This window comes from Lissotriton vulgaris, chromosome 8 (assembly GCF_964263255.1).
Source record: "Lissotriton vulgaris chromosome 8, aLisVul1.2, whole genome shotgun sequence".
Taxonomy (NCBI): Eukaryota; Metazoa; Chordata; class Amphibia; order Caudata; family Salamandridae; genus Lissotriton; species Lissotriton vulgaris.
Window position 1 is genome coordinate 793,525,177 of NC_141696.1, and position 27,080 is coordinate 793,552,256.

The 27,080-nt window shown below is 41.3% G+C and overlaps 1 protein-coding gene across 1 annotated transcript in view; it reads right to left on the reverse strand.

The window, feature by feature from the left end:
• The window catches only part of MRPS9 (mitochondrial ribosomal protein S9), a 538,970-nt gene that overhangs the window by 77,823 nt on the left and 434,067 nt on the right, over positions 1 to 27,080 (reverse strand). Inside the window, exon 7 of the mRNA XM_086934678.1 lies at positions 12,070 to 12,145. Within this exon, the coding sequence (XP_086790804.1) occupies positions 12,070 to 12,145 (76 nt within the window). The remainder of the gene's footprint in view (positions 1 to 12,069; positions 12,146 to 27,080) is intronic.

Consider the following 27,080-nt stretch of genomic DNA (forward strand, 5'->3'; position numbering starts at 1 on the left):
GTTCTTACTTTATATAACGTATCTAATCAATGGTGAACCTTTCAGAATAAACAATTAGCAGAAAAGGCCTGGACAAGATGGCGGATATGCAAGTGACCGAGTGAGACAGGCTGCGTTTGCTCTCCACTGCTAACCCCCCCCCCCTATAACCGCCTCGTGGCTATCAAGTGAAACACACCGTGGGAATGCTGTTCTAAACTTTGAGGAATGCTTTGGTTTGTGATACATTTGTATCAGAAAGGATTCCGACATGTTTTGTGGTCTGCATCTTACAGCGGATACTGGCTGAGCTGCGTAGCGGGTGACTCTCGGCGCCGAGCAGTGAAGATTGAGGCTGCAGCTGCGGTTCAGGTAGAGTGTCCATTGGAAAACCCGGGCCTGAGCAAGTAATGGCACCTAAGAACGCCAACGCCAAGGGGCCAAAGACTCGGGCGGCGGCTGCCGTCACTTCGACCACCCTGTACATGCCGCAGCTTCAACTGGCAATATAAGCACCGGTGCTTCTGGTGAATCTCAGGAAAAGGCTATTCCTCCTCTGGGGGCCACCCGGACTGCTGACGATGCCGGTGTGAAGCTTAGGGCTCCCGGGATCTTTCAAAAGAAGCCGCAAACAACAGTAAGATCCCGGATACCGTTTCACCGTCTGGGGCAGTAACTTCTCCGCAAGCTGATAAAGTAACAGATATGCCTGTACTATTAACGGACATATCCGTGCCCAGCACATGTCCAAACTCACCTCTTTTGTTAAGGCAACAGGAGATAGTTAGGGGGGGGGGACGGTGAACGCAGAGACTGATAAATTCAATATCGATCTGGATTTGGCTATGGATAATGTGTCAGAAATGGTTGCTCGTTTCCAACAGACACCGGTTCCGTAGTCAATCTTCAGAGGGCTCCATCCCCAACAATGGCCGATGGGAATCTTGGCGTAACACAACAAGCGGCTGGGGTCAGTAGGGAAATACCTGTTTGAGACGTGACAAAAGAGGCTGACTCCGGGGACTCAAGTGGAAAATTCTATTCAGTGTCGGATTTGTCAAATACCTCAGAGAATAAAAGTGTTGAAGGTGACTGGGCAGATGAAAGAAGTCTGACTAGCTCAGTTCCGCTGGAGGATGATGAAAACAGTCTGACAATCTCTGGGGGAAAAGGCACGGTGCTGAAGGCAAAGGAAGTATCATCTAGGGATGGACCCGGCAACGAAGCGTTCCCAGTGCTGGTTTTTTCTTTTTACCACAACTTGCAGAGCTGAATGATGGTCGGGTGGCTGCACAGGCGCACATGAAGAGATCATTAGCTCTGGTAATTTGACAGAGAAGGAGATCACTTAGGCACAATCTATCAAGCTATAATGACACATCGTGAGGAGACAAAATCAGAGGGTTTACACACACAAGGCGCAGTCCGCAAGCTTCAAAATATGGTGCGCCGTGTCGTCAAGACCTGTACAGAGATGTCTGCTAGGATTGGGGAGGCGAAGGCAAGAATTTCTATAATTGAGGATGAATTTGTACAGCAGAAAGCGAATGTGACTTCCCTACATTCCCTTCGGGACGATATAAATTGGAAGCTCATTGACATAGAGAACCGTTCCAGGAGGAACAATTTGCGGGTACTTGGTGTTCCGGAAGGAACTGAAGGGAAAAAACATTCGACAATTTGTTACTGACCTGTTTTCAGAAGCCTTCCCCGAATTGACTCAATGGAAGTGGAAATTTGAATAGCAGAGAGTACATAGATTCCCTTTTCATATTTAAATTATTTTTTGCTCCAGGAGTCTTTGTACGATCTAGCAAGGCCGGATCGGAGAAGAAGGGGGAAGGGTTGTGAATTATTTGTGCGACCAGATTATTGTCAAGCCACAGTTCAGCAGAGGTGTCATCTGCATCAACTGATCCCTTTGTTTCAAGCCAAAGGTGCAAAGGCCTATCTGCTAAATCCATCAAAGCTTAGAATTATCTACAAAGATAAAATGTTATTCTTTATCTCTGAGATTGCCTCAAGAGATGTTCTGGGCACAATATAGTGGGAAGGTTGTAGCATAGGTAATCTACACGCTTTTCTTCTCTTTTTCTTTATGCTAGGGGATAGGGGGGTTAGTGGAAGGCACACAGCCCTTTCTCTCCATCACAAACAGGGACTATTCTGTCCCTAGGCCTCATTTGGGAGGGGGCGTGGGCGGGGGGTGACCACTGGGGTAGTAAGGGTGGGGAGGGTGGCTGGGGTGGTGGGGCAAGGAACAGTACAGATTGGTTTTGGTATAGGCGCAGCAGCAAGGGTTTGGTGAATACATTTGTCAAATTTGAGTTTTTTGTATTATTATGGGAAGGTAGTTCAGACTTAGGTCAAAGCAAGCAAGGTATGTTTGAACAATCTTTTTATGATGATGGGTAAAATTTCCGTATGTTCAGCAAATATTTGTGGCCTGAACGATAGAAAAAAAAAGAGGGATCATGGCCCACATTCTTAACTCTATAAGGGTGGATCTGCTCTGTGTACAAGAGACTCATATTGTTTGGAACACCAGGAGGTGGCTAAAGGATGTGGGCATGGAGCTCCTGGGCTGTACCCGGCAAGGTCAACAACAAGAGGGGTGGCAATTTTGAAAAGATTTGGGTGGGGGGAGAGTAAACGCGTTAAGGAAGATCTTTGTGGTCGATGGGTGATCATTGAGTTATGGATAGAGGGTGTCTCAAGGACGATCTGTTCCATTTACGGGTCCCAATCTGAATGATCCAGATATGATTAATGGCCTGTGCATTGAGTTAGCTGCTTGGCCATCTCCATTAATCCTTTGTGGGGATTTCAATCGCCATTTGGCGGGCAGTTTTGACATAACAAGCAAGCATCTTTATGATGGGAAGAAAAATAAGGTTTTTAAAGCCACCAGAGGGCTCGTTAAAGAATTTGGGTTGGTGGATGTATGGTGGGCTAAAGGAAAGGGAGCTCCGTGGAATAACTTTTATTCTGCACCTCACAAAAAATATCTGCGTCTGGATTATTTTTTTATAACAGCAGAGCAAGCTAGCAAGGCCAGCCCAAGATAATATCAGATCATAACCCCATTGTGTTAGAATTAGATATTAGTTACGGATCATCCTCAAGAGCTTGGACTTTTGAACGCAAACTATTGGTTGATCTGTTATATTGTAAACAAATTTGTAAATGGATGGTAGAATTCTTTTAAAATAATCAGGGATCTGCTTCTGGCCCTACTGTGTGGGACGCATTTAAGGGGGGGGGGGGGGGGGGTTCGTGGAGAAACCTCAAGCTACTACATTAATAAACAGCGAAAATTACTTACGGGGTGAATTGTTGGATGCGATGAACAAATTACGGCTTCTAGAAAACGAGCTTATGGGGGCTGTTACTAACGGTCAAGATACTGATCAAATCTTTAGGGATATAGCTGTCCAAAAAATAAGGCTATATTGGAATTTTGCCACGAAGCTGGCAGACAAAATTGCAGTATTTAGGTCTGAAGTGTACGAGGTGGGCCGAAAGATGCACCAGAAAGAGGTTGCCAATAGGATAAATAAGATTCAGGAAGATATGGGGCAGATTTGTGATAAGCCATCTGAAGTGCTGGAGGTGTTTGGTAAATGTTATAATCAATTGTATACTGGCGATGATATTACTGGAGTTGAAGGTAAATTGGCTGAGTTCTGTGCTGATATTGAAATTCCCAAACTGACATACGACCAAATGGAAGAGTTAGATGCTGATATTACCTGGGAGGAAGTGGAGGCAGCAATAACATCATTGGCTGCCGGTAAGGCGATGGGACCTGATGGCATCCTGCTTGAATTTTATAGGTCTTTTCGGCATGCTTTGAAAGTAGAATTTATGTCCCTATTCCTGGCCGCGCAAAAGGGGATCGCACCATTGTCCAGGCGAAAGTCTATTATTATCTTTTTTTTTAAAAAGGACAAGCTTAACTTACTGCCGTCATCATACAGACCTATTTCATTAATCAATTCCGATAGCAAAATCTATTCTAAGATGATAGCAACGCGCCTAGCCGGTATCATCTCAGCGCTGGTTTCAAATATCCAAAACAGGTTTATTTCTGGTCGGGACACAGCAGACCATGTGCGGTGTCTGATAGCATTTGTGGACTGGGCACAAGCAACCAATTCCACAATGGGGGTAACCCTGTTGGATGCCGAGAAGGCATTCAACAGGGTTTCTTGGCCATACATGTGGGAGGTTTTAAGACTGAAGGGATTCGGCCCTACGATCCGGCAAGCACTGAAGACATTTTATACGACTCCTGAAGTTTGTATTCGAATTTCTGGCCAAGAGTCGGGCTTGTTTACAATCGGTCGAGGTACACGGCAAGGATGCCCGGGTTCACCTTTATTATTTGCATTATATATTGATTTTTTTTAACAAGTTAAATCAGTCTAAAGACATCAAACCCGTTCAGTTGCGGCATATGGATTATAGAGCACTGGCATATGCGGATGATATTGTTGTTGTTACTAGGGATATTGTCACCGCTTTACCAGCAATAGATAAATTGGCATCTCAGTTTGGGCGCTTCTCTGGGTATAAATTAAATATTTCCAAAACACAGGTGCTCTATATTGGTGGGGAACCTCCTGAAAATGTAATAACTGTTCCAGAAGTTACTTATTTGGGAATTAAAATCTCTTTGCCAGTTAGTAAGATCCCAGAGTTAAATATGAATCCTGCACTTACTAAGGTGAATTCAATGTTGGAGAGACTGGATCACCTACATTTATCTCTCTATGATAAATCAAATATATTAAAAATGATGGTATTTCCTAATTTTTTATACATGTTCAGAACAATCCCACTTGAATTTCCAGTTACATGTTTTAGGAGGTTAGAGAGGATTAGTTCTGGATTCCTGTGGGGTTATAGGCGGCAGAGAAGGGCCTATAAAAAGATGGTGCTGACAAAAAATGGTGGCGGCTGGGGCATGTCATATTATATGCTGTATTACTCGGCAGTGGTCCTGCAATTCATCCGTCCTCTGGTAGTTGAATACAGGGCCAAAATGTTGCCCTGCCATAGTCCACCAATTTATGAATTCGGGTTAGGGGATGAGGCTAGTGAATGCTTGGTCAAAACAATAGAACCCAACTATTTTAACCCCTTGCGTGCTGCTGTTGGCCTCCCTAGTGCTGCCATCGACCAACAGCAGATGCAGCCCAGCCCACTCTTCAGAACGCCCACACCAAGCTGAAAAACTGCTGCGGTTAAGGCGTTAAGAAAACTAAATTTAAAATACTTAAGGCTGCAAATTCGGTCCGGAAACAGGTTAAGCGGGAACTGGGGGTTCCCAATCTGAATGCATATACCCCATTTTCAGCTCTCGGGCTACTACAATATTCTTTTGTGATCAAATATCTAATAGATGGCGCCTAAAAGGAATTCACTGTTTAAGGGATCTTTGTGATGACGGACAGTTGGCAACATTTTCTGAACTGCAAGCAAAGTTTCGTTTGGCCACACATGAATTTTTTAAATATCTGCAAATCCGTAGCTATCTTAACATGTTAGCTTCCGGTTTTGAACGTCAATTGGGAAAGATCCCCTCATCGAAAGAATAATGAAAAAAACACTCATTGGCCAATTCTATACACAATTAATTGAGATACTTCCAGATGATGTAGAAATGTGTCAAGGAAAATGGGTAATGAAGCTGGGGCAAGAGGGTGTTAATATCAAGGAATCCTTAAGGCTTGCAAACCAAGTTTTGATGACTGGGAGGATGCGTACTCAGCACTATATGGCTATATATGATATGTATTATACCCCAAGTAAGATCTCAAAATGGGGGACAACTGCTGGGACCAAATGTAATAGATGTGGTTTATTTGCTGCAGATGCAGTCCATATGTTTTTTGAGTGTCCCAAATTAGGGGAATTTTTCAGTTCAATTGAGCGATTTTTAGGAATAATAATGGGATCACCTGTGTGTAGTGTATAACCGGGTAATTGGTTCTGATTGGGGTCAGCAGGGATACCTATGCACATACAAGATCAAGTGCAATGGTATCTTTTTTGTTTATTTGTATGGCAGTGGTACGGGCCTGTGTTACCAAGGTCTGGATCAGCCCCGACCCGCCAACATTTTCGTGCTGGCGATCAAGATTACTAGCTATGTATAATTTGGAATTAGCAATATACAAGACTAAGGGAAGGAGGAAGAGTGCAATGGGTGCCAAGATTTGGGCCGCTATCACTGACTGGATGAACGTGTTAATAGGGGCTAGTTTCTGGTAGTATTTTTTTGTTGAAATGTCATTTACTATTTCGTCTCGGGATACTCTGATTCATATTGTCTGTTCTCTTTCTTTTTTTAATGCTTGTATTTTGCTCCTGTATTTTCCTTGCTGCTTAATATGTTTGCTGATTTTCTTTTGTGTAAACTGAACTGTACATTCCTTGCATAAAATGGGGAAAAACCAATACAAAAAAAGCAGAAAAGGCCTTGGTACCCTTTCCCTCACCTACATTCTGTGGCACCATGGTTATTGTTTAAAATCAGTTGCTGAGATCAGCCTCTAGGAAACCTTTGTTGTCACTTAAAACATTCACTGCAACAGAGAACTCGATTCATGCAAAATCACAGGAATTAATTCAAGCAGACCTAATTACCACATTGCAATGAATAATGAAATTAATAAAGGTGCATTTATATTTGACACATATCTAAATAATCTATATCTAAATAATCTATATATATATATATATATATATATATATATATATATATATATATATATATATATATATATATATATATATATATATATATATATATATATATATATAATTCAAGGAAGCGGATGCCTAAAAGAAAAAATATATATGATAGTTAGAACACCTCGATTTTACCCCGAAAGTCAAACACTAAAGAGGAAGAAGATGGGCTATGGCAGAGCATAGGAGGTCCAAATGTTGGGAAATGTTGAAAGACCAAGAGGAGATCATGATCATGAACAAATGCACACTCTAAGAGAGAGCTGCTGCTCCGAAGGCAAAACAAAACAACACTCGTCCGAGCAGGACAGCATCTTAACTTAGACATAAAGGACTTCTGAGGAACCCAAGAATCAGACACTAACAAACCTAGAGCCGGCATAACCATGCATCCCAACAGTGCAAGAAAGCAGCAATCAGTTAAACCCTTCAACATAAAAAAGTCTTCTGCCTTCACTTTCATTTGGAGGGAGCCACCACAAAGGAGGCCTGCACACTGGTGTGAGTGCACCCTTGACCGGCCAGTGAGAGAAGTCAATGTAACCAAAGCTTTAGGAATTAAGAGGGGCAGGAGTTGGAGCACTTACAAACTGCAGTCCAGATAGGCCATGCAAGGAAATTGATCAACAGATTGCATGCAAAAAATGTAAATGTATCCCTATATCAAAAGGGATATAAGGATAATTGGGAAAGACCTCTCTGAGGAAGGCCCTTGGCTGCCAGGTCGCTATGGAAACACCTGGACCTAAGTGTACCCATGATTGCAGACAGAGCCAAACTAGAAGTAAACAATGATGGGAATTATGCGCATTCTAGAAAAGGCTCCCTCAAACATTTGAGGCAAAGCTGGAGTATTCTTCCTACAGGATGATCAAGACTTCACTGTGGTAAACTTCAGCAGTAGAGTGCCAGTGGGCTTTCATGTACATATTTTACAAACTGCATGTGAGCTGATGAAAGGCAAATAACCGTCAGAAGAAAAGTGCTTCTTCACTAAAGTGGGGCACAAGACCCTCGACTAGATAGAGGGCCAGGAGGAATTCTTGGAGGAAGCACACAACTATAGAGTTTGCACAACTTTCAACACAAGAGGGAAAACAGGGTGCTCCTCAGGTCTGTTACAGTAGACAAATGTCCTCATTAATAGTCATTAACAGGATCATGCAAATCGGTTTTCAATGGACATTAAATTCAGTACCACTCCCAAGTGATTCTGTTTACCTGCTTGGTTTTCCAGGACTGCGACCTTACTCGGCTGCTTTTCAAAGTTGGGGATAGGATGTGGCCTAATGGCTAGAGCGCTAGACCTCGAAGCTGGGGAACCTGGCTTGAGTCTCAGCAACAACGCTCAGCATACTGTGATTCTGGGCAAATCACCTAATCTCCCCATGCCTAACAAAAATTAATGTGTCCGTCTGTAATGAAACTGGTGCTCAGTAAAGCGCTCTGATACCGAATATCTTCAGGCCGAGTTTACGCTATATAAAACTCCCCAAAAGACAAGTCTACCCCTTTGATGTGGTCCCTATAGGAGTTCGCAAACTCTCAATATCACTGTGCTTGAAACATAGAGACCCTTATTGAGAGTTTGGCTTACAGGATACTCCAACAGAAAAATATAGCAGATATCCGTTCGTTGTATTACAAGAACATTATAGGTCACGGCGGATGGGATACCTGTTAGGTTTTGACAGACTATTCTGCCTGCCAAACTCTAATCAACGCTCTTAGTTTGTAAATCATTGCATGTAGTATTTTCAGCTACTTCATAGAACTTGTTGACAAAGGGAATATGTGTGAACACAGATCAAAGGCAGCTAGAATCCATTCGGCTGCAAGGAAGATTTGTTCTCTGGTTTTCTTCGGTCACTGCTCTGGGTACCGCGCTCCATGTCAAATGAACTTCTGAACACTTCAGCTATGTAAGTGGTTTCAGAGCTTGCCAGCGTTAAGGTCCCTGATCTCTCAGTGATTTCATTTCATTGGTCAAAGAGGTTCTGGGCATTATGTAGAGAATTTTCAACTTCACTCCGGACAACACCAGGGCCCACTGATGAGTCTTCATTTCTGGTTGTACACAACCATGGTTTCACAGGTTAAAACACACGTTGGTAACCTAGCAGAATATTATGTCAGCACTGCCTCCATCTTTCTCGTTTGTTGAAGTACCTTTAGGGCTTCTGGTGATGTCTGTCTAACTCCCCCTCATCATTCTCCAGTCTGATGTGAACCTGAGTGTCACTTGAAAAACATCTGAACGTTTTCATCATCTGCCTGTCCCCAACGGCTCCCCTCCCTCTTTTAGGCTGACCTCATTGGTTTCTATGCATGACGTTTGTTTGCTGTATTACCTGTTTATGTTTTGGAAAAATAGAATAATCCCCAATAAAGAATTGTTGCAAAAAATACAATAAAAAAATAACTCCGAAAATGCTAACAAAATCTGCAACACCGCACATATAGTCACTGAATGACCGGAGAGAGGAAGGCGCACAAGATGGCAATCTGCCTAAGTGTCACACACAGTCTCACACTCTCTTTCTCTCGCCCTCAATTTCACAGGGCTTTTATGAAACAGAAGGACCATACTGAACTTGAACATCTGTACCATGAAAGTATGGTGTATGCAGTTCAGTTGAAACTAGATTACAGAAGACAAGCTATAATTGGGCCAAGGACCTAAAAGCTTTAATTGGTAATACAGTGGAAAGACTACTGTAGAAATACTATTACATTATACATATTTACAATTTGAGTTGAGGTACACAGATAAAATGTTTTGCCTTGAAGCACAAACTTTATTGATCCAATCGGTGAAGCTAGAATTAGAATCTTGATATACGGCTTCTAAGATCAGAAGTTTAGCCACAGAGGAGGACTTCAAAAATCTGGCAGTCACTACCACCCAATGTGAGGGTAGTCCATGGGTTCAAACACAAGAGAAAAAGGCTCAAAACATTCCTGTAGGAAGTGATGATCACTACTTCAGAAAAAGCTCAAAACATTCCTCTTCATGCAATGGCTTACCTATCAAAGCTAGAAGGGACACATTCCTCATAAGCAACGATGCATTGCCACAAACAGCTATCGTCATTTGTAAGTGGTAATCTATATTAACAGCTGGTAAGCAGCTAAGCTCTGAGTTAATGACTGCAACCACCCTGGTGTTTAGCAGAACTGCCAACAAAGAATGTTTAGAATGGCCGTCTTATTTTGCCTATAGCAGAGACCTCATTTGCAAGTCCAACTACAATGGGAGCTTTCCACATTAAAACTGTATATGTGCATTAATAGTGTTCATTCAATACTTAGATGCATACATTTGTATTAACTACACTATTGCACCTGAACCAAAACTATTATGTTTTTTAATGAGTTTAGCTGGCTTATACGAAACTAGGCCTCAGGCCGCAACACTACCTTTGTAAAAACGGCTGGTGTATCATGATATTCATTCTGTATTTATATTTCTAGGACTGTTCCAATGAGTTTAATGTACCGCCTTAGGTGCCATGGGTTTGTCCAGATGTGGGTCCCATGCTCACTGTGTCATTGGAACCAAACTGTATCCGGCTGATGAGCCCATAATTAGGGCGAAACTGGTTCTGGGTTGCTTGTGTTCCGGATCAGGAGGACTTGGCTTAGAATTTCGGGCGGGACTGTTCCCACGAGAAACAAGGTCAAGACTGATTTACACATGGCTGGGTCCAAACTGAGGTGGCAAAATGAGCTAAAGAATAATGGGTTGGAGTGCTACCCCGAGCGATTGCCGGTACTGAGACTTATTGCAAGCTGGCTCCCATCACCTTTTGTGTAGTTCTAGCTTGACCCTATACGCAGCAATGTATGACCTATCGCTCTCAAAGAACTTGCTAAAGGAAGCCTTTTGCTAATTTCTGACGCTCCTCTTGCTAGCACACTGTATTGCATTTATTCACAATTGCTTTCTGTTGTTAATGTAACTAGTTTGTTCTGACATCGACGGATGACATTAGGTCACAAGGGGTGAATCAATATTCCTATACTGGGTTAGTGCTTAGATGGTAGGGTATGTGACATTTTAGAAATGTGAAATATGATTTGTTGCAACAAAGCTCACACATAGCTGACTATGCTGTTTCCATGATTTTTTATGCTGAAAATGACTATATAAACCCATGACTTTGGGATGAGCTAGATCTTTTTGGGCCTGTAGCACAATTTTGTATTGATTTGCTGCACATTTGAGACTTAGTATGTTTATCTGATGTTTCTTCATTCTTGCATTATGTGAGAGCCTTCATTACAATTGACTCTGTTGTATTTTTATTGACCAAAGGAGACTGCTGCTGCATTTTAATTTTTCTATGTTCTGTATTGCTCTTCAAATCTTAATAAACCTTGATTGTTGTCATACATTTCTGATCTCACACTACCTTTTTGAGCCTGTTATCTCCTATTAATTGTATTTTGAAATGCTGTTTTGAATCGTGTCTCTAGGAACACATAACCTCATAGTTCTTGATGTCAAACCCGTCTCACAAATACAGGCAGGTTATTTAAGCAATAGCACGTCAATTGTTTCAAATGAAAACTGTGTAAAAATATTTACTCAGGAGAGTCACAATTTATTCCAAGACAGTTAGTAAGAACCTTTATAGGTCAGATTTTAGATATTGTCAACAAATCATTGCACATGTAAATATTTAATTTATATGTAGACAAGCTTATCCCCCTGGGCTAACAATAAAAAACAAGGAAACAAACAGTATTTCTACCAAATAGCTTTAGATACCAGAACATCCACTGGGTAGACCCTTCTGAATTTTTTTTTCTTTCTTGGGGATTTTACTTACACAGCCAAATGAATGACTGGAAATCAATACATTTCATTAAAAAAAATGAAAATCTATCTTGTCAAAGAAGCTCTCCATCCCCTGACCCTTCGGAAAATCAAGCAGATTATGTCTCTGAAAATAAAGCATTTTTTTATTTATTTTATTCTGAAGGTTTTATTTAGCGCTAGCTCCACCCGAGGGTATCAGAGCGCTTTACATCAGCAAAGGCAATTGTAAGTACAGCAAACTACTTGCTGACCACCATGACATGCCGATACTAAGACACTGAGTGATTCACAGCAGTTCCATGCGTCAGTTGGGGCCTTGCGAAACTTTCAGGGAGCGGTACCACTTAAGATGATTTATAATGGGTTATACTCTTTAAAAATACCTAGAGCAACAGCCAAGTGCAAATGGCAGAAGAAAAAATAGATGTATTCCAGATAAAAACTTTGACAAAACATGGCTTATTTTCCAATGACCTGTGCATTCATCAAAAATATCAGCTACTTACATCTGGATTTGAGATGGGTTCCACCAGAATTTCTTCCAGTTCTTCCTTGATTAGCCATCTGCTGCCAACTAGGGATCTGTTGAAATAGCAGGTTTATTTGTTCAGGCTACCAAGACTCAGCAGTTTCACTCAAAGAAAATTAGTTATGTACCTGTAACTACATTTCTCCAATGTTATCATATTTCATAGGCTTGCATGCTTGAATCTTGCACATTCACAATGTGGAGGCTCCAGTACATACAGGTCAGTTTAGAAAACAATTTCTCATTGAAATACAAAACATTGCATGTTTAGTAACCATTCCATCTAATTTGACATACGAACTTCAGCCAATAAGGTGGAAGGGTCATGTCACACCACCCAGCTGAAAAGGGAAATCCAATAGCAACAACAATCACAAAATCAGCACAATTTATATTTGGAGAAATACACAAACTACAAACTACCAATTTCTGTGGTATCCTACTCACACAAGTGTCACTGATGAAAATCCATATCAACATTCTTGAAAATAATGCTTCCAAGAAAATAATGAAAATTCAAAACTGTAGCGTTAGTGGTATTGCTGCTTCTGCAGGGAAATATAATTCAGGGTTTGAAGTATCACTAGAACACTTTGCTTCTACCCAGTAAAAATCAAATTACCATACAAAATACAATTTATATTGTTGCACTGTACCTTCATTTCAAAATCACAGAAATAATATCCAAGGTAGCACAACGGAGACATAAAATTCTGAATCCAGATAGGGAAATGCACTGGTATAAAATGTTACAGTATATATTGATTGGAGAAAATCTTAAAAGTGAGAACATTACTCATAGGGGTCCTATGCAATGTGCCAATGATGTAAAAAGAAACTCTATTATTGTTTTACTGCAGCATTACTCTTGAAGACAGGAAACAAAGCAAGCAGAAATCCCAGCAAGAAGTCACTTTTGCAAAGCAAAACCTCTATCTAAGGTTTTCAAGGCACCAATCCAATTTTTCAATAGAATCTGGCATATTCGATTGGTCTTGGCAAAAACGTAAGAAAGCGGTCTCAGAACAATGAATACAGTTGTTTCTAAAGAAACCAATATCCCACTATTTGCCACAGTGAGTTGCTTGATACAGTGCGACATAATAATGTCAACGATGCATAATACTAGGGAAAAGGGGAGGGGCACATCTTCTGCGTACAAAGGCACATGTAATGGCTTATTTAATCCCTGCACAGTAGATTTTGAGGATCCACCCTTGCAGGCACTCTAGAGGCAGTACGTCACTCTGATCTTAGCGAGTTGGAAAAACAACGTAAATTATAAAGCTCTAAGCTGAAAATACCATCTCACTAGTGAGAAAACATTCTATGTGACGGAGCGGCCTTAACAGTAAGAAAAACCATAGTGAACATAACAAATACAATTCCATCAAAAAAGGAGGCCTTGGGATGGGTTCTTATAAGGGAAGGGTTTGTGAACATTCTTGATAAATGACTTAAACCTACTTCGCTGTGACGACATGGAAATGTAAATGTATGTATGTGTCTTGTAAAGCGCACTGCTGCCCTGAGGCGTCGTGGCGCTGTAGACCGCTGGGGAACCCATCCTGGCTATCCTTGTGAGATGGTCCCTAATGGGTATCTCCAAGGTGAAACCAGGCATCCCCGGCGAATGTGGGGGGCCGTTGTAGAGATGAGGCAAGCTAATGCCCAGAGTTGCCGAGTGTTATCCCTGGTTAGAGTAGACACCGAGGCGAGAATTATCGAGTCTGCTGACCCTGGTCCACGACCCTGCCGTGTCGGGAATTGAACCCTGGTCCCGGGCCGTTCTCCGCTTCCGGGTCTGCCGCCTCTAACCAGTGAGCCACACCACTCCACTAACTCTCTGCCTCTGCACCTCAGGCAATCACCATCGCAATTCAGGAAGGACCTTGAGACCTGGCTCCTCGACTGAACTGAAGACCCAGCTCCTCCCTTCCACCCAAAGCCTTGAGACACTCAGAGTCCTCAATTGATTGACTGAAACATTTTCCACTTCTTCTAAGTGCGTCAATGCCTGCAAAGGGTTTCAAAATCTACTCCAATTGTGATCCCCCAAAAATAATTGTTCTCAGCAGGGTATACCAGTAGTAGCTTTGAGTCTGGTTTGGTTAGCAGTGTCAACTCAAGTCATCTCTTCAGGAGAGCAGAAGGATCAGCAATACATAAAATAAACCCTAATACGTTTAAAATAAATTAATGGAACTAAAATCTTGTAAGGACGTGTGTTCTTTTAAAGGCAAAACAACCTCCAGCTTCACTGTATTTACGAAAACTGTAGGGACAATTTATCTGTTGTGTCGAACAGGAATTAGAGAAAGGAAGGATCAAAAATACCGTTTGAATGGCAAACATCAAAAGGAAATAAGGTGTTTTAAAGCTCATGGTCAACAGTCAAAATACTACAAATATGGCATGTTGGCCATTTTACTGCCTACACCTCTATCTGGAATCCCCTTAAAAATGTATTAAACGAAGAATCCTGTTGAAGAAAACTTAGTTCAACAAGCCAAGTGGCAAGAATCCCCATTCAAATGCCTATTAACTTCAGTCTTGGTTACAGATGAAAGCATACTATCTTGGCTGAACTAGTCTTCAAGAGTCTTCCCAGAATGCATTTAAACATTTGTGAAGCACCACACTCCACTTTTGTCTTATTTAAATAGTTTGTGTGCATGGCAAGATACAAGGAAAGTTTGCAGGTTGATAAAATCCAGTTGTATGCAAGAGAAGGTCCGTTGTATGGTATTCCTCCATTAATATGTTTATTTTTGAAGGTGGTTAGTTGAACTGCTGAGCTTAGATAACTTGACATTGGTTCTGGGCACTCTAGAGCATGGGTCCTTGCACCTCCAGTGACCTGTGCTTTTTAGTAGTTGTCGAATTGTATGTGGATGAGGTGAGAGATGGTCAAGCAAAGGTACCAGGCTGGCATGTAGCTGATTTCTGGAATCACCTAGTTTGTTTTCTTCAACAAGCTTGGGACATGATTAAGATTGTTTTCAGTTTAACTTTTACCTCCACTAGGAATGAACAGAGTGACGTCTGGGCTGCCATAGCATGGTAGAGTGATTGTGTATTAATATCAAATCTGGCAGCCTGCTAGTGAGTGCCTTACTCAGATATCAGGGGTCTTCTAAACTTGTCTTCACCTTGGTTCTCATCAGCTCCAACCAATGGCCAGTTTAGAGGTGCAAAAAGGTGTTCTGAAGCATGCAAACTGTAAATTGATGCCTTTGACCAAAGCATTATTTTTGGTTGTAAAAATAGCAAACATAAGATGTGCGTAAAATAAAATCTTATTTATTTCATGCTTTGTGTGTGGGGTGCCTTCAAACTTGTAGGCCAGCTGAAAAAGAGTCCCTTGGGACCTACTTTCACCATCCAAACTGTAGAAACTAGTTTCCATTCCAATAAAGCAAGAGTGTCCTTTCATACAATAGCATTTGTGGTATAAGCACTTGCAGACAATTGCCTGACTCCATTGTGCCATTCTTCAATTGAATATGAATGTAAGTATCAGCAGCATACATATCGAAATGCATCACGGAGGTGTTTCAGTGTTTGGGCCAATGAATGTCTTTATTTAATGAAAATCAACAGTGAGAAGAAGGATCCATGTCGCACAACAACAGACCTGTGGATTAATCCACTATTCCAATCTGTAAATTCTTAACCTGCACAGCAGTATCCATAATACAGTAAACTGCTGAGAGGCTGACGAGTACCAGGGTGGGTTGCTGTCTTTTCAACAAGGGTCATATGAAAAGCCTCTAAAATTGTCCAGCTCAGTTTTATTTTCCCTCTCAGATCTAAAGCCCAATTGTTCATTTTATAAACAGCAGTATTTTTAACATGTTCTTGTAGCCACATGTCACGACTCTTTTCATGAAGTTCATGTGGTAAGGAGGTTTGGAAATCAGTCAGTAGCTGGCCAGTTATGGATAAGCCACTTTTTTCTTATGATGGGACACTATACATTTAAGTGCGCTGTGAGGAACATGCTTGTGACGTTGGCTGTTAGTGTGACAATACTGTGCCTCAGAATGATGCCGGACATGGATTGACAGGCAAGTTGGATACTTTGCTTTTGTTGGTAAGCCTCTTCATCGCCCCTTCCTACACTGCTTCAAAGGGAATGAATGAGGTCTCCAGAGGGTGAGGCACAAGGGGCAGGTATGCGAATTGTTCAAGGATGTTTTTATGGAATAGCTGTTTTTTGTTGTTCTGGACACAAAGAACATTTGAGGTCCTCACAATTTTGCTGGGATGTTCAGGGAGTGCCCCTGACAACATTTGGGTTGGACACTTACTGGAGTTGAAATAAGATTTTCACTGCTCGGGTAACTGCCTTGTAAGTCTTCATGTTAACCTGGACTTGCATAGAAAAAATTGTCTTCGCCACACAGTTATCTATTTCATCAAATTCTAGGGCACGCCCTGTTTGTTTCAACTTAGTCAACCTCAATACTAGTACTTGGTAGATTTTAGTCACAGGTCTCGTTTTTTCTCATTTTGAAGAAAGCAGCTTCACAAATGATATGGTAACGCCATTTTTTTTAAAGATGGTCCTACTCTTAGTTGGTCGCTCTGTCTAATTTATAAAGCTTGTCAAAAGGCTCCCCACTTATTTTGTTGAGCTGAAGGAAAACGACCCTAGAGAGAACCACATTAATGTGTGGAGGTAAATCAGTTAGCTGATCTTGCTTATTTAAAACAACTAACATTACAGTGCAGATGTGTGACATATGACCTTAAGTGGGATATATGGTTAAGCAAGCAGCTGCATAGACGCACGAAGGAGTAATACTAACAAAGCCTGGCTGGTCTTCCCGGAGCATTACAAATGATACCTTGTGAGCTCTTGCAAGAATGGAAGGAGGAGCACAACCCCATTACAGAGAAATGTGAGAAAATATTGAGTTCTTAAGGAAATACATATGCTCAAAAACACCAGAACCCCCTCAGATCTATGCGGGAGCTTGAGGGAAAACACAGATTTGTAGCGTCTAACTGCACCAAGACAGATTGTAAACTCAAAGCAAGTAACAATTTCCTAAATGCTTCGGATGCAGCGTAATATGGGCCCTATGGTGCTAAAGTGCATGTAACCCCAAAGAAACAGCAGATATGAAAAGTGAATATGTCAGACGGTGGACGTCTATCTTATTTCATTAACAGCGATTCTTGATGTGACCAGTGCAAACGTGTTTTCCATGCCACACCCACTAAACCTCAGGCAAAATGGGAGTTCTGCTCCTCTGTAGGAGAAACACCCTCACCTTAGTCCAAATCGTGGCTAAAAGTGAACAAGCATCACAAGGATAGATTGATTTCTTCACAAAATCATCTTCTTTAGAAGATTATAAATTGCAGACGTCCATGCTACAGGCAGCAAGTTTATATTCTTAATCCCAAATCTTGCTCATAATGGTGAAAAAATTGTGCTTACAACTGTGACCCCAGATAGGATATCATTATAGATGGTAACTCGGAGACTCACGCAAACGTAACTGGTCTACAATGTCCGGTAAATGTGGGGCATTCACAGTAATAAAATGACGCCTTTGTAAACGTATCTGTTCTCCCCTTCCCAAGCAAGTAATTTCATGGTGAAAATAAAAGAAAATGTAATATATGTATGTGAGGAATTGGAAAAACTATCAACAAGGAGGTATCATTTGCAAGAAGTGCAAGTCTCTCAGATATGAAGACAATTATTAATACTCTTTATGCGGATTACTAACAATAAGGTCTGTGCCCTCACTCAAAACTTGTTTTGACACCTGGCTGTCTACGATTTTCACTACCACTTAACACATTTTGCTATAGAAAATGTGTAGTTACATAAATGTTAACCATGTGAAATGGCAGATTGTACTGGCAAGTTTTACCGATCTTTCAGAACCAGTAAGAGTCAAAAGGAGCAGTGCAAGGGTCAAATCTTCCTACCACAAAATGATCGAGAGAAATGACACAGTATGCACCGGTTGTGGTTGTTTCCAGTGCTTTAAATGGGCCGGTACTGTCTGGTACCGAGTACCGGCACTTTTTTATTTTGAAATGGATAGTACCGGCACATCTCAAGAAAGACGTAATACTTTTAATTGGAGAGTACCGGCACTTCTCAGAAACAAGCTGGTACTCTAGTACAGAGTACCAGCACTTCTATTTTTCCATTTAAAACACTGGTTGTTTCTGATCTCTTTTGAAAAATTGTGGATTCTGACTCCTTCCTGTATTGTCTTCACTATGCACTGAGTTTCTAGCACATTTGAGGAACTGGGCACTTGTATGGACAGTAGAGACACCCGGCCCCAATGGCCAACCGAACGCACTGTTCAGGTACGACCCCGAGTTTTGGTCCTGCTACCTAACCCCTCTGTTCTCTAATAGTGTAGAGACTGGAACCATTCCTGACTCCTGGATGGGCAACATCTTTCAACCCATTTATAAGTCAGGAACACGCTCAGACCCTAGCATTTACAGACTGATAGCCCTTATAGATGTAGAGGCAAAGATCTACGCAACATATAAATTGGCAGACCTGGAGAAATGGGTAAGCTGCAAAAGTCTAATCCCAAAAACACAGACTGGGTTCAGAGCTGGCATGGGGATCTTAACAAATATTTCAGCACTTACGCACTTAGCAAAGAAAGCGATCGCCAATTCAAACATCCTCTACACATGTTTCGTAGATCTTAAAGCAGCCTTTGATCAAGCGCCAAGCTATGGGCTAAAATGAAAGCTTGGGGAATCCCCTCCAAATTACTAGAAGCAATCATCATCCTATATTCACAAACCTGGGTTCAGATAAAAAAAAAGGGGATGGCCGGAGTTTAACCAAGAAATTTCCAACAAAAAATGGGCTTAAACAAGGATGCGTTCTGGCTCTGTGTCTTTTTAACATCTACACGGCTGATTTAGAAAGCAACCTTAGTCTTATTCATGGAGATCCACCCAAATTGGGAAAGACACCAATAGCAAGCCTGCAATATGCGGATGACATCATGTTACTCTCTCAAACCCCGCTTGGACTACAGCGCTTGATTTCTCAACTAGCAATATACATTTCAAAAGCACAACTGATAATCAATTTTAAGAAATCTACTGTTTTATGTTTTTCCAGTACTCATAAAAAACGCCCCAAATTCATCTGGAGGATAAATTCAAATATTTTATCGCAGGTAGAAGTATATAAATATCTGGGGTTCTTTTAGATCGCCATTCAAGTTTCAAACAACACCTACAACATGTCAACAGAAAAACCAAACAATTATGCTTTGCTTTTAAAACTCTACAGAAAAGCCTAAGTGGTAGTTCAACAAAGGTAGTGGCAGCAAATTTTTTGCCAGCGATAACATATGGCTCGGAAATGCTGCACACTAAGGACTCCCAAATGATAAATCTAGCTTAGTCCAGATGGTATAAAACCAGTTTTTAATCCCACGACACATCTCTCAGGCGCAGACACACCTGGAATATGGGTTAAGGAAGCAGACGCAGGCCAGACAAGGTGTTCCGGCCAAATATTACTGGTGTATGGGGGCTGCCGAAGACAACACGCTTGCCTACCACTGCTGGGAAGAGGTAGAAATACAATCAACAAACAAAAATTCGATATGCCAAATTTTAAAACAAGCGCTTCAAACGCTGAATCTGGAGGAAGCCTGGCAAACACCCATGTCATACCCTGTTTTCAATAAAATCACAAACAAATCAATTACAAAAAAATCGTTTCAATCCGATAAAACCATATTTGCCGGTAAAAATCATGCATGGTATGTGATTCCATCCTATAAGCATATGAAACCACAACCCTACCTGCAAGAATGCTTCAGAGACCACTACAAGCGGAAATTGACCTTACTGAGATTGGGTTCATTTTCAAACAAAGATCTCACACCAAAATGGCTACAGACCTGGCCATCCCTGGACTGCCGCCTCTGTGGCAATGGAGCAGAGTCACTACTACATCTATTATGCATCTGTCCGGCACTACATAACCGAAGGACGTCACTTTTAAGGCCAATCCTAAGAAAAACTCAAATCAGGACTTCCAGAGCAGCCGTCATAAAAAGCCTCAACGGTTCTTCAGTTCAACTGTCTTGTAACACCGTCACATTTTTGTCCCTAGCAGCACAAGAACTAGAAAAGAAAGAAACAGCACAAAACCTTGGAAAGAATGGAACATCAAAATAAGAACCTGGCAGTAGGGTATAAAGCATCCGGCCTAAGTCTTTTTCAGACTTGTTTCTGTACTCCCTTTCTTCCAAAGCCCCTTTCTATGACAAGCCCTAGGCACAGACATGACCAGTAAATGTTCCAGGATATGAAACTATAGTGACTAAGGAAACTGGATAGAAAATGATGCATAGCAGCTTTGAACTTTGCTCCCTCTCAATTTCCCGTTGGCATTAACACTTTAATTTCAACAAAAAGCATGAACATGTTTTACATCGCTGTTATGATAATACGCTGCTCTTCGGTTCCATTTCACACGAGGGTTCCGATAACTAGTAATGTTTTAATGTCACATTTATCTGTATCTGAATTATGACGAGTTCATCATGGTTGTATATTCCACTCTTTTATGATTTTAACAGATCAAATAAAAGTATTTTTACACAGTAGAGGCAGTGCATGTGTGGTGTACCCCAAGCAAATAATGCTTTCATTTTTGAAAAGTGGCTTTCACCGATAGCACTTCCTAATATGCAAGATAGCGTAATTTATCTCAGCAGGACTCTGAGTTAATGAAAAGAAGTGTCCATCTGTCCAGTTTTTCTGTGTCCCAGAGAGAAAAACTGGCCCTTGAATCATCAGCTTTCACAAAGAAATGTTGAGGACAGAACAGTGCAGCAGTGAGAGGATGAACGACACACCTATTGACCAAAGAACTTTTAATGGGAGAACGACTTTTGAACAATCCCCAATAGTCTGTGTTCAAAACTGTGTAAAGCTCAAAATATTGGCTGTGTTGCGGAAAGTGAATCTGTAATTATACTAACATTTGTTGTGTCCATTTGCACCCAGTGAAGACATCTACTCATTTCTTTAACTGAATTTTTACAGAGAATACATAGACTGTGCAACTAACAGGTCTAACAAAAATCTACTAAACAAATGGCACAATTCAAGGATGAAAGCAAAGTGGAATAAAATGATGTACATTGAAAAAAATTGTTGTCTTCAAAAAGAACCAAAAAGCAGAGAGCATGTGTGAAGAACGAACACCTGAGAGTAGCAGGTCCTATAATTTAGAAACCAGCAAGTCAAATGAAGTGAGCAGGGCAACAGGGTGCATGAAGGAGGATACATCGTTTGTGCTTGAGAAGCACACTGTCGACAGCGAGTACGTACGGAGAGGTGAGCATGACTGTAGACATGTGAATTAAGACCATGATACATATAACATCTTATACCTGGGCTCCAATTTAGCTGTGACTAGGCGGCTCCAACTGGTCCAAAATTCCGCCGCCAGGCTGCTATGTAAGATCCCTAGGACAGCTAGGATATCAAAGCACCTAAAGGACCTGCACTGGCTTAGGGTTGAGAACCGGGTTCGGTTCAAAGCATTGACCTACATGTTTAGGATCAAGGCAGGGACCGCACCAAAGTACCTGCAGAATCTGGTTAGGCCCTACGTTCCTGAACGAAACCTCCGCTCTTCAAATGGAGCCAACTTTGTGGTTCCTAGATTTAAACTGGCCCGTATGGGGGGAAAGTCTTTCTCCCATCTGGGACCAGTTCTTTGGAACTCTTTGCCTTTAGCCCTGCGTAAGGAGGTAAATCTCGCCAGTTTTAAGAAAGGTGTAAAAACCTGGCTCTTTGATAAATAATTGCAGGCTTCTAATAGGTTGTTTTTCTGTGCTTTCGGTGTTTCTCAGCTCTCACATCTTTTGCGCCGGGAAACCCTTTGTGGGTATCTGCGCGCATTATAAGTGCAAAAAATAAAATAAAAATAATAAATAAAAAATATAAAGATCAAGCACATAAAACAAAAACCGTGCTGGGAAGAGAGGGATATGCTGGACCATGAGAACAGGTGAGAAGATGGCTAATTTTGTACAGAAGCAGGGGTGGCTGCTGCCAAAATAAAGTGGTGGTGGGGAATAATAATTAAAAAAAACACTTATCTGCTGCTCCCGCTGACGGCCGCCTCGGTGCTCCTCTCGTCCCGTAAGCCCATGGGCCAGCAAAGGCTTCCACACTCCCCATCCAATACAGACGCTGCTCTCATGCTCTTACCCAGCATGAGAGCAGCACCAGGATTCGGCCTTATTAGGCGCTCACTAAGGGCCTGAGTGCTATGTCTTTTCTCCACTCGCCTGTTCAATACAGCTGGGTTGGAGAAATCTAAGGGCGCATGTTGGATTGGCAGTCCTAAGACGGCTGGCCAAACTGGCATGCGCAATGACAGTGCCGCTGTCTGTCCATAGAGGATAGCCTTGCCCGGCCCTAGACCCAGCAGTATTGACTGTCAGTGAAAAAAAAATGATAACAAAATTGTTTTGTTATTGTTTTACTTTTCATCTGAAGTGGGGGAACACTCATCAGCCATTACGGAGGAGCCACCACTGTAGAGAAGTCACAGAGCAAATTAGTGGAAAGAACAACAAGCAGTGAACAACAATTGTCAACGTGGAAAAAGTAATGAAAATGTAAGGGTTTCAATGGCCCACAGAGTGAGGGGATAGTTTTAAGCATATTATAGATGTGCAAAAGGCTGGTGACGAAACCAGGTATATGTGCTGAGAAAACAAAAGGCATGAATTGAAAATGGCACAGAGATTACAAGCCGAAGAGATGTAATTTGGTGGTGTAGAAGGTAGAATATAGAGGGTAAGTAAGGGAAAAGAATCTATACATTCAATAGCACACGTTGCATGTATGACAGATTTCCCTAATATGCCGCTGACAGGACGGTAGCATTGGGTAGCAGTCACACATATTGGCAAAGTTGCTAGATTTCAAGTGTGTGCTGACACACAATCCTGGAAGTTTTTTTTACCACAGCACTTCATGTGATGACACTTTAAGCCCGTGTGATGGAACAGTCAAAACAGCAAGTGACAGAAGGGAGCATGCTCCTGGTAGTAGCCCAGCAGCGCTGGCTGGAGATGCCACACATGGCGTGGGTGAACTTGCCAGTACTACAGCCACGTGCCAGGATCATTTCAGAAGCCCAGGCAAAGTTGGAGCAGAGTCAATCAAATGTCAGCATTACCTCTGCCAAACTGGTAGAACGGAGGAACATTAGCCAAAATCACCACTAGAAGACCCAAAAGGCTGAGTACCGGTAAGTCACATGACAGATTTTACTCTAAATGCTGGTAGCAAAGGTTTGATGCAGTCACCTGTCCACAAACCATCTGAAATAACAGTGTGGGGTACATTTAGTCACATATCAGAATCACCGCTGAACGGCAGACTATGTCATGTCTCAAGCACCGGTATGCATCTCACTGAGTTTTCCCCAGCACTATTGCCTTACATGATGGAAACTAAGTAGAGGACGTTTTTAGTTAATTAAAAAATAGTTTGATGACATATATACATTTTTTATACTTTAAGAAAACAAGGTTGAGTTAAGACGTTTTCAGCCGAGTACCTTTATTCGACCTGTGTCTGTTGGTCTGTTTGCAGTTTGTTGATTTTTCATGCCCTGTGGATGGTCCTATCTTTTGACATGTGCATGTGTGTTATAGTTCTTTTGGGAAATGTAGAAGAGGATGGAAAGTGCTATGGAATTAAGTGACTGGAAAATCCATTGCTCTTTCTTTTGCATTGAGTTGCACATTTTCCTATTCATTTGGGACTTAAACCAACCAGAATGGTAGCTGAGCCTCTGGCTAAAGGTTTATCCTGCATTTAGTCTTGCAGTAGCAACGAGGTCTGTCTGAACCCCATTGAATATATCAGTCGCTCCAGGGTTGTTCAAGTAATTCTGAAGGCTTCACTCATAATACACAAATGAGTCAACTTGATGTTAATACAAATTCTTCTTGGTCAGTTCGTGGCTCAGCATCATTCTTGAACCAATTTCAATAGAAGACTAAAGTTCCAGTAATTGGTTAAATTCTGCGCCTTTATCCAAGGCATCCCTGAAATCATCTCAAGCGAAGGACATGAATACATTTGCAGCATTGGATTTCTAGATTATTCTCCAGATGTGGTACATTATTTCAAAAGGTTAGGAAGCCCAAGTGTTAACATGGTTTGATCAACCACCCTGGATTATTTTCATGCTTGCCTTGGTGTACGCCACAATGCCCAGCTTCTTTTTTAAAAGATTTCTTCTCAAAAAAGGTACTTGAATTACTTGAATCCAGTAGTCAAGGTAAATGTTGTGTCATACCCATAAAACTGTAAAGATACTTGTAATGTCAAGTGGGCTACAAAAGTTGGTACATTTTAAACCCGAACATTTGAGCATTCCTGAGCTACACAAGAAGAGGCCGCCATGTTTTTTTTGTCCATTCAAAACACAAAGGATTATCAATCAAATGGCCATGAAACTGTAGTTTCATATTCCAAGAAAACGGTGGCCTACTTTTCATGCTTACTTCTTACAACCTGTGACATCTAGTGACATAATGGTATCAGTGAATCTGATCATGTGGTAAACAGGAGATGGTAATGCCAATAAGTCTGGCTTTAATGTGCTGCACACTGCACTGTCACAGGTACACCCACTAACCCTACACTTGCACGGGCACAGCATTTTACCTCTGGTGTGCTGGGAATAGGAGTGAGAACCGAGAATAGCATCTGCCTGCTCTGATGCAATGGAACACGGGTACAACCATGATGAGATACTCAGGACAAGTGCCAGCAAGTGCCTTGTACATCCGCAAAGTATTATACACTAGATCTATTAATTACCTTTAACCAGGGATTTAACAGAAGCACACTGAGTAAATTAAGTAACAGACATGATAGATGAATTTTGCACAATCTGAAGGCAGTAGATAAGATAAGCCAAGTAAGACTGCATTTCTAAAATCCAAAAAGGATGATATAGCTGCTGGGTTCAGAGGCAAGCAAGAATTTTTCTTAACCCCTTTGATGCTCATGAGGGAACGGTTCCGTCATGAGTATCGGTTGAGCTGTGCTCATGACGGAACCGTTCCGTCATGACCACGCCTGTTTCCATTAGGGGTCAGCACCCGGCGGTAAATCGTACCGCAACGATGTGGCTAAGCTCTTCAGAATCGAGAAAAGTATATAGCGATCTTGCCGACATACACAAAGAAGGTAAGATCATCCATGATAGTGACACCAACATGTTTGATTATAGTAGCAGTGGTTTGGAGTATCCTGGTCCAAGTATGATTCCCTAGAACCAACAGCTCCATTCTATCTGCGCTCCGCTTCAAATACGCTATTGGTCAACAAACATGAGACTCAAGGGAGATATTCCTGAAGTTTAAGTGGATAGTCTCAGTTACTACCAATTGGTTGTATCGGGAAAGAAATACAGACCCCGTAGTTCAATGAATTGAAGTCAAAAGAAAATAATTAAAGCAAATGAAAGTGTTAAATAAATGTTAAAGAAGTCCATAAGGTGCAAAATAATTCTTAATAAGTCGGTGGATAGTGTTTTTATGTACAAAAAATGTATTACTTCCAACCCAACTAAATACTACATATACAATTACAAACATCAACTTCCTTGTTGGCCCAAGGATTTACTCACTATACATGTTTGAGAAGTTTAATAATCCTTAGGTGTTTGCTTGAAGATTACAGAACATGCATTCAATCCTTCTACTTTGTTTAAAACACGTTTTGGCAGTTCATTGTAAAATGACTGACAGTTTTCAAATAAGGCTCCACCACAACACACTGTGTTGCGGGAGACAACATTCTCCCTTCTTCAGGGCTTCACCAGGGTCGTTTTAATCAGGGCCACTGGAATTATGTGATTGTGCGGCCGTGCCTATTTTCATATAATCATAGATTTGACACATAAACCTTCGATCATATATCTGCCGCATTATCTATAGATTTTAACCCCCCAAAAATGTTTTTAGCTCAAACTCCCACATGTTACTAAAAATGCAGCGAAGTTTTGCCGCTCCGTGAAAGGCCCTATGCAAAACTCGACTTGTCACCTTTTTGTTGGTTATTGCTATATTTGAGTATTAAAAAACTAATGAGTTGCAACCAATGCCCAGACAGAGTTACCAAGTTTAAAAAGGTTGAAATGATGATTTAATACTATTACAAAATGTGCTGCATAATTTGACTTCTACGACTACATAATTTACTCAACCTTGCCGCATAATTTGACCCTCTCCTGCCGCATAATTCCGGGGGCCTGGTTTTTCAGGCATGGACAATGTGGGCAATTGCCCATGGCTCCTACCTTCCAAAGTGCCCATTGGGAATGCGCACTTTCCTCGCTATTAGGCTTATGTATATTCTAGTTCTCTATCTAAACCTTTCTCCCGCTGTGCCTACATCTACCTCTGACTCGTCTCTCCATCCAGCGTCATTTTTTTGGTGTCCCGAGCGTACATATTTTCAACTGTTTTTGTGACCCTGTTAAAGTTCATCATATAATTTAGAACTGCTCGGAAACTGCAGGCTTGTAGTTATAAAGAAAAAGCCAGTAACATTCAAAATTATTATGTACATGGTCCCAAAATATGTCATACACGGGTCCCTCAAAATCCTTAAAATGACACTGAGTTTCACAGGATCCGGAATAATAACACAGAGCACAAGGTTTCCGGTGCTTTAAATCGAAAAAACATTCTTTAACTGTTAGCTAAATTGAATTTATTCATACTCATTAATCAATTCAAACTCTAAAACGGATGTCTCTACTCATACTGCTAATTCGTGCTCTTTAATTCAAATTTAAATGATGACAACACATCGAATTACTAATCCGACACCTCAGGGAGCAATCCGAGTAATTTCCATTTTTTAATTTTAAATTTCACAGTCAAATACCCCCATCTGCTGGTGTTTTGG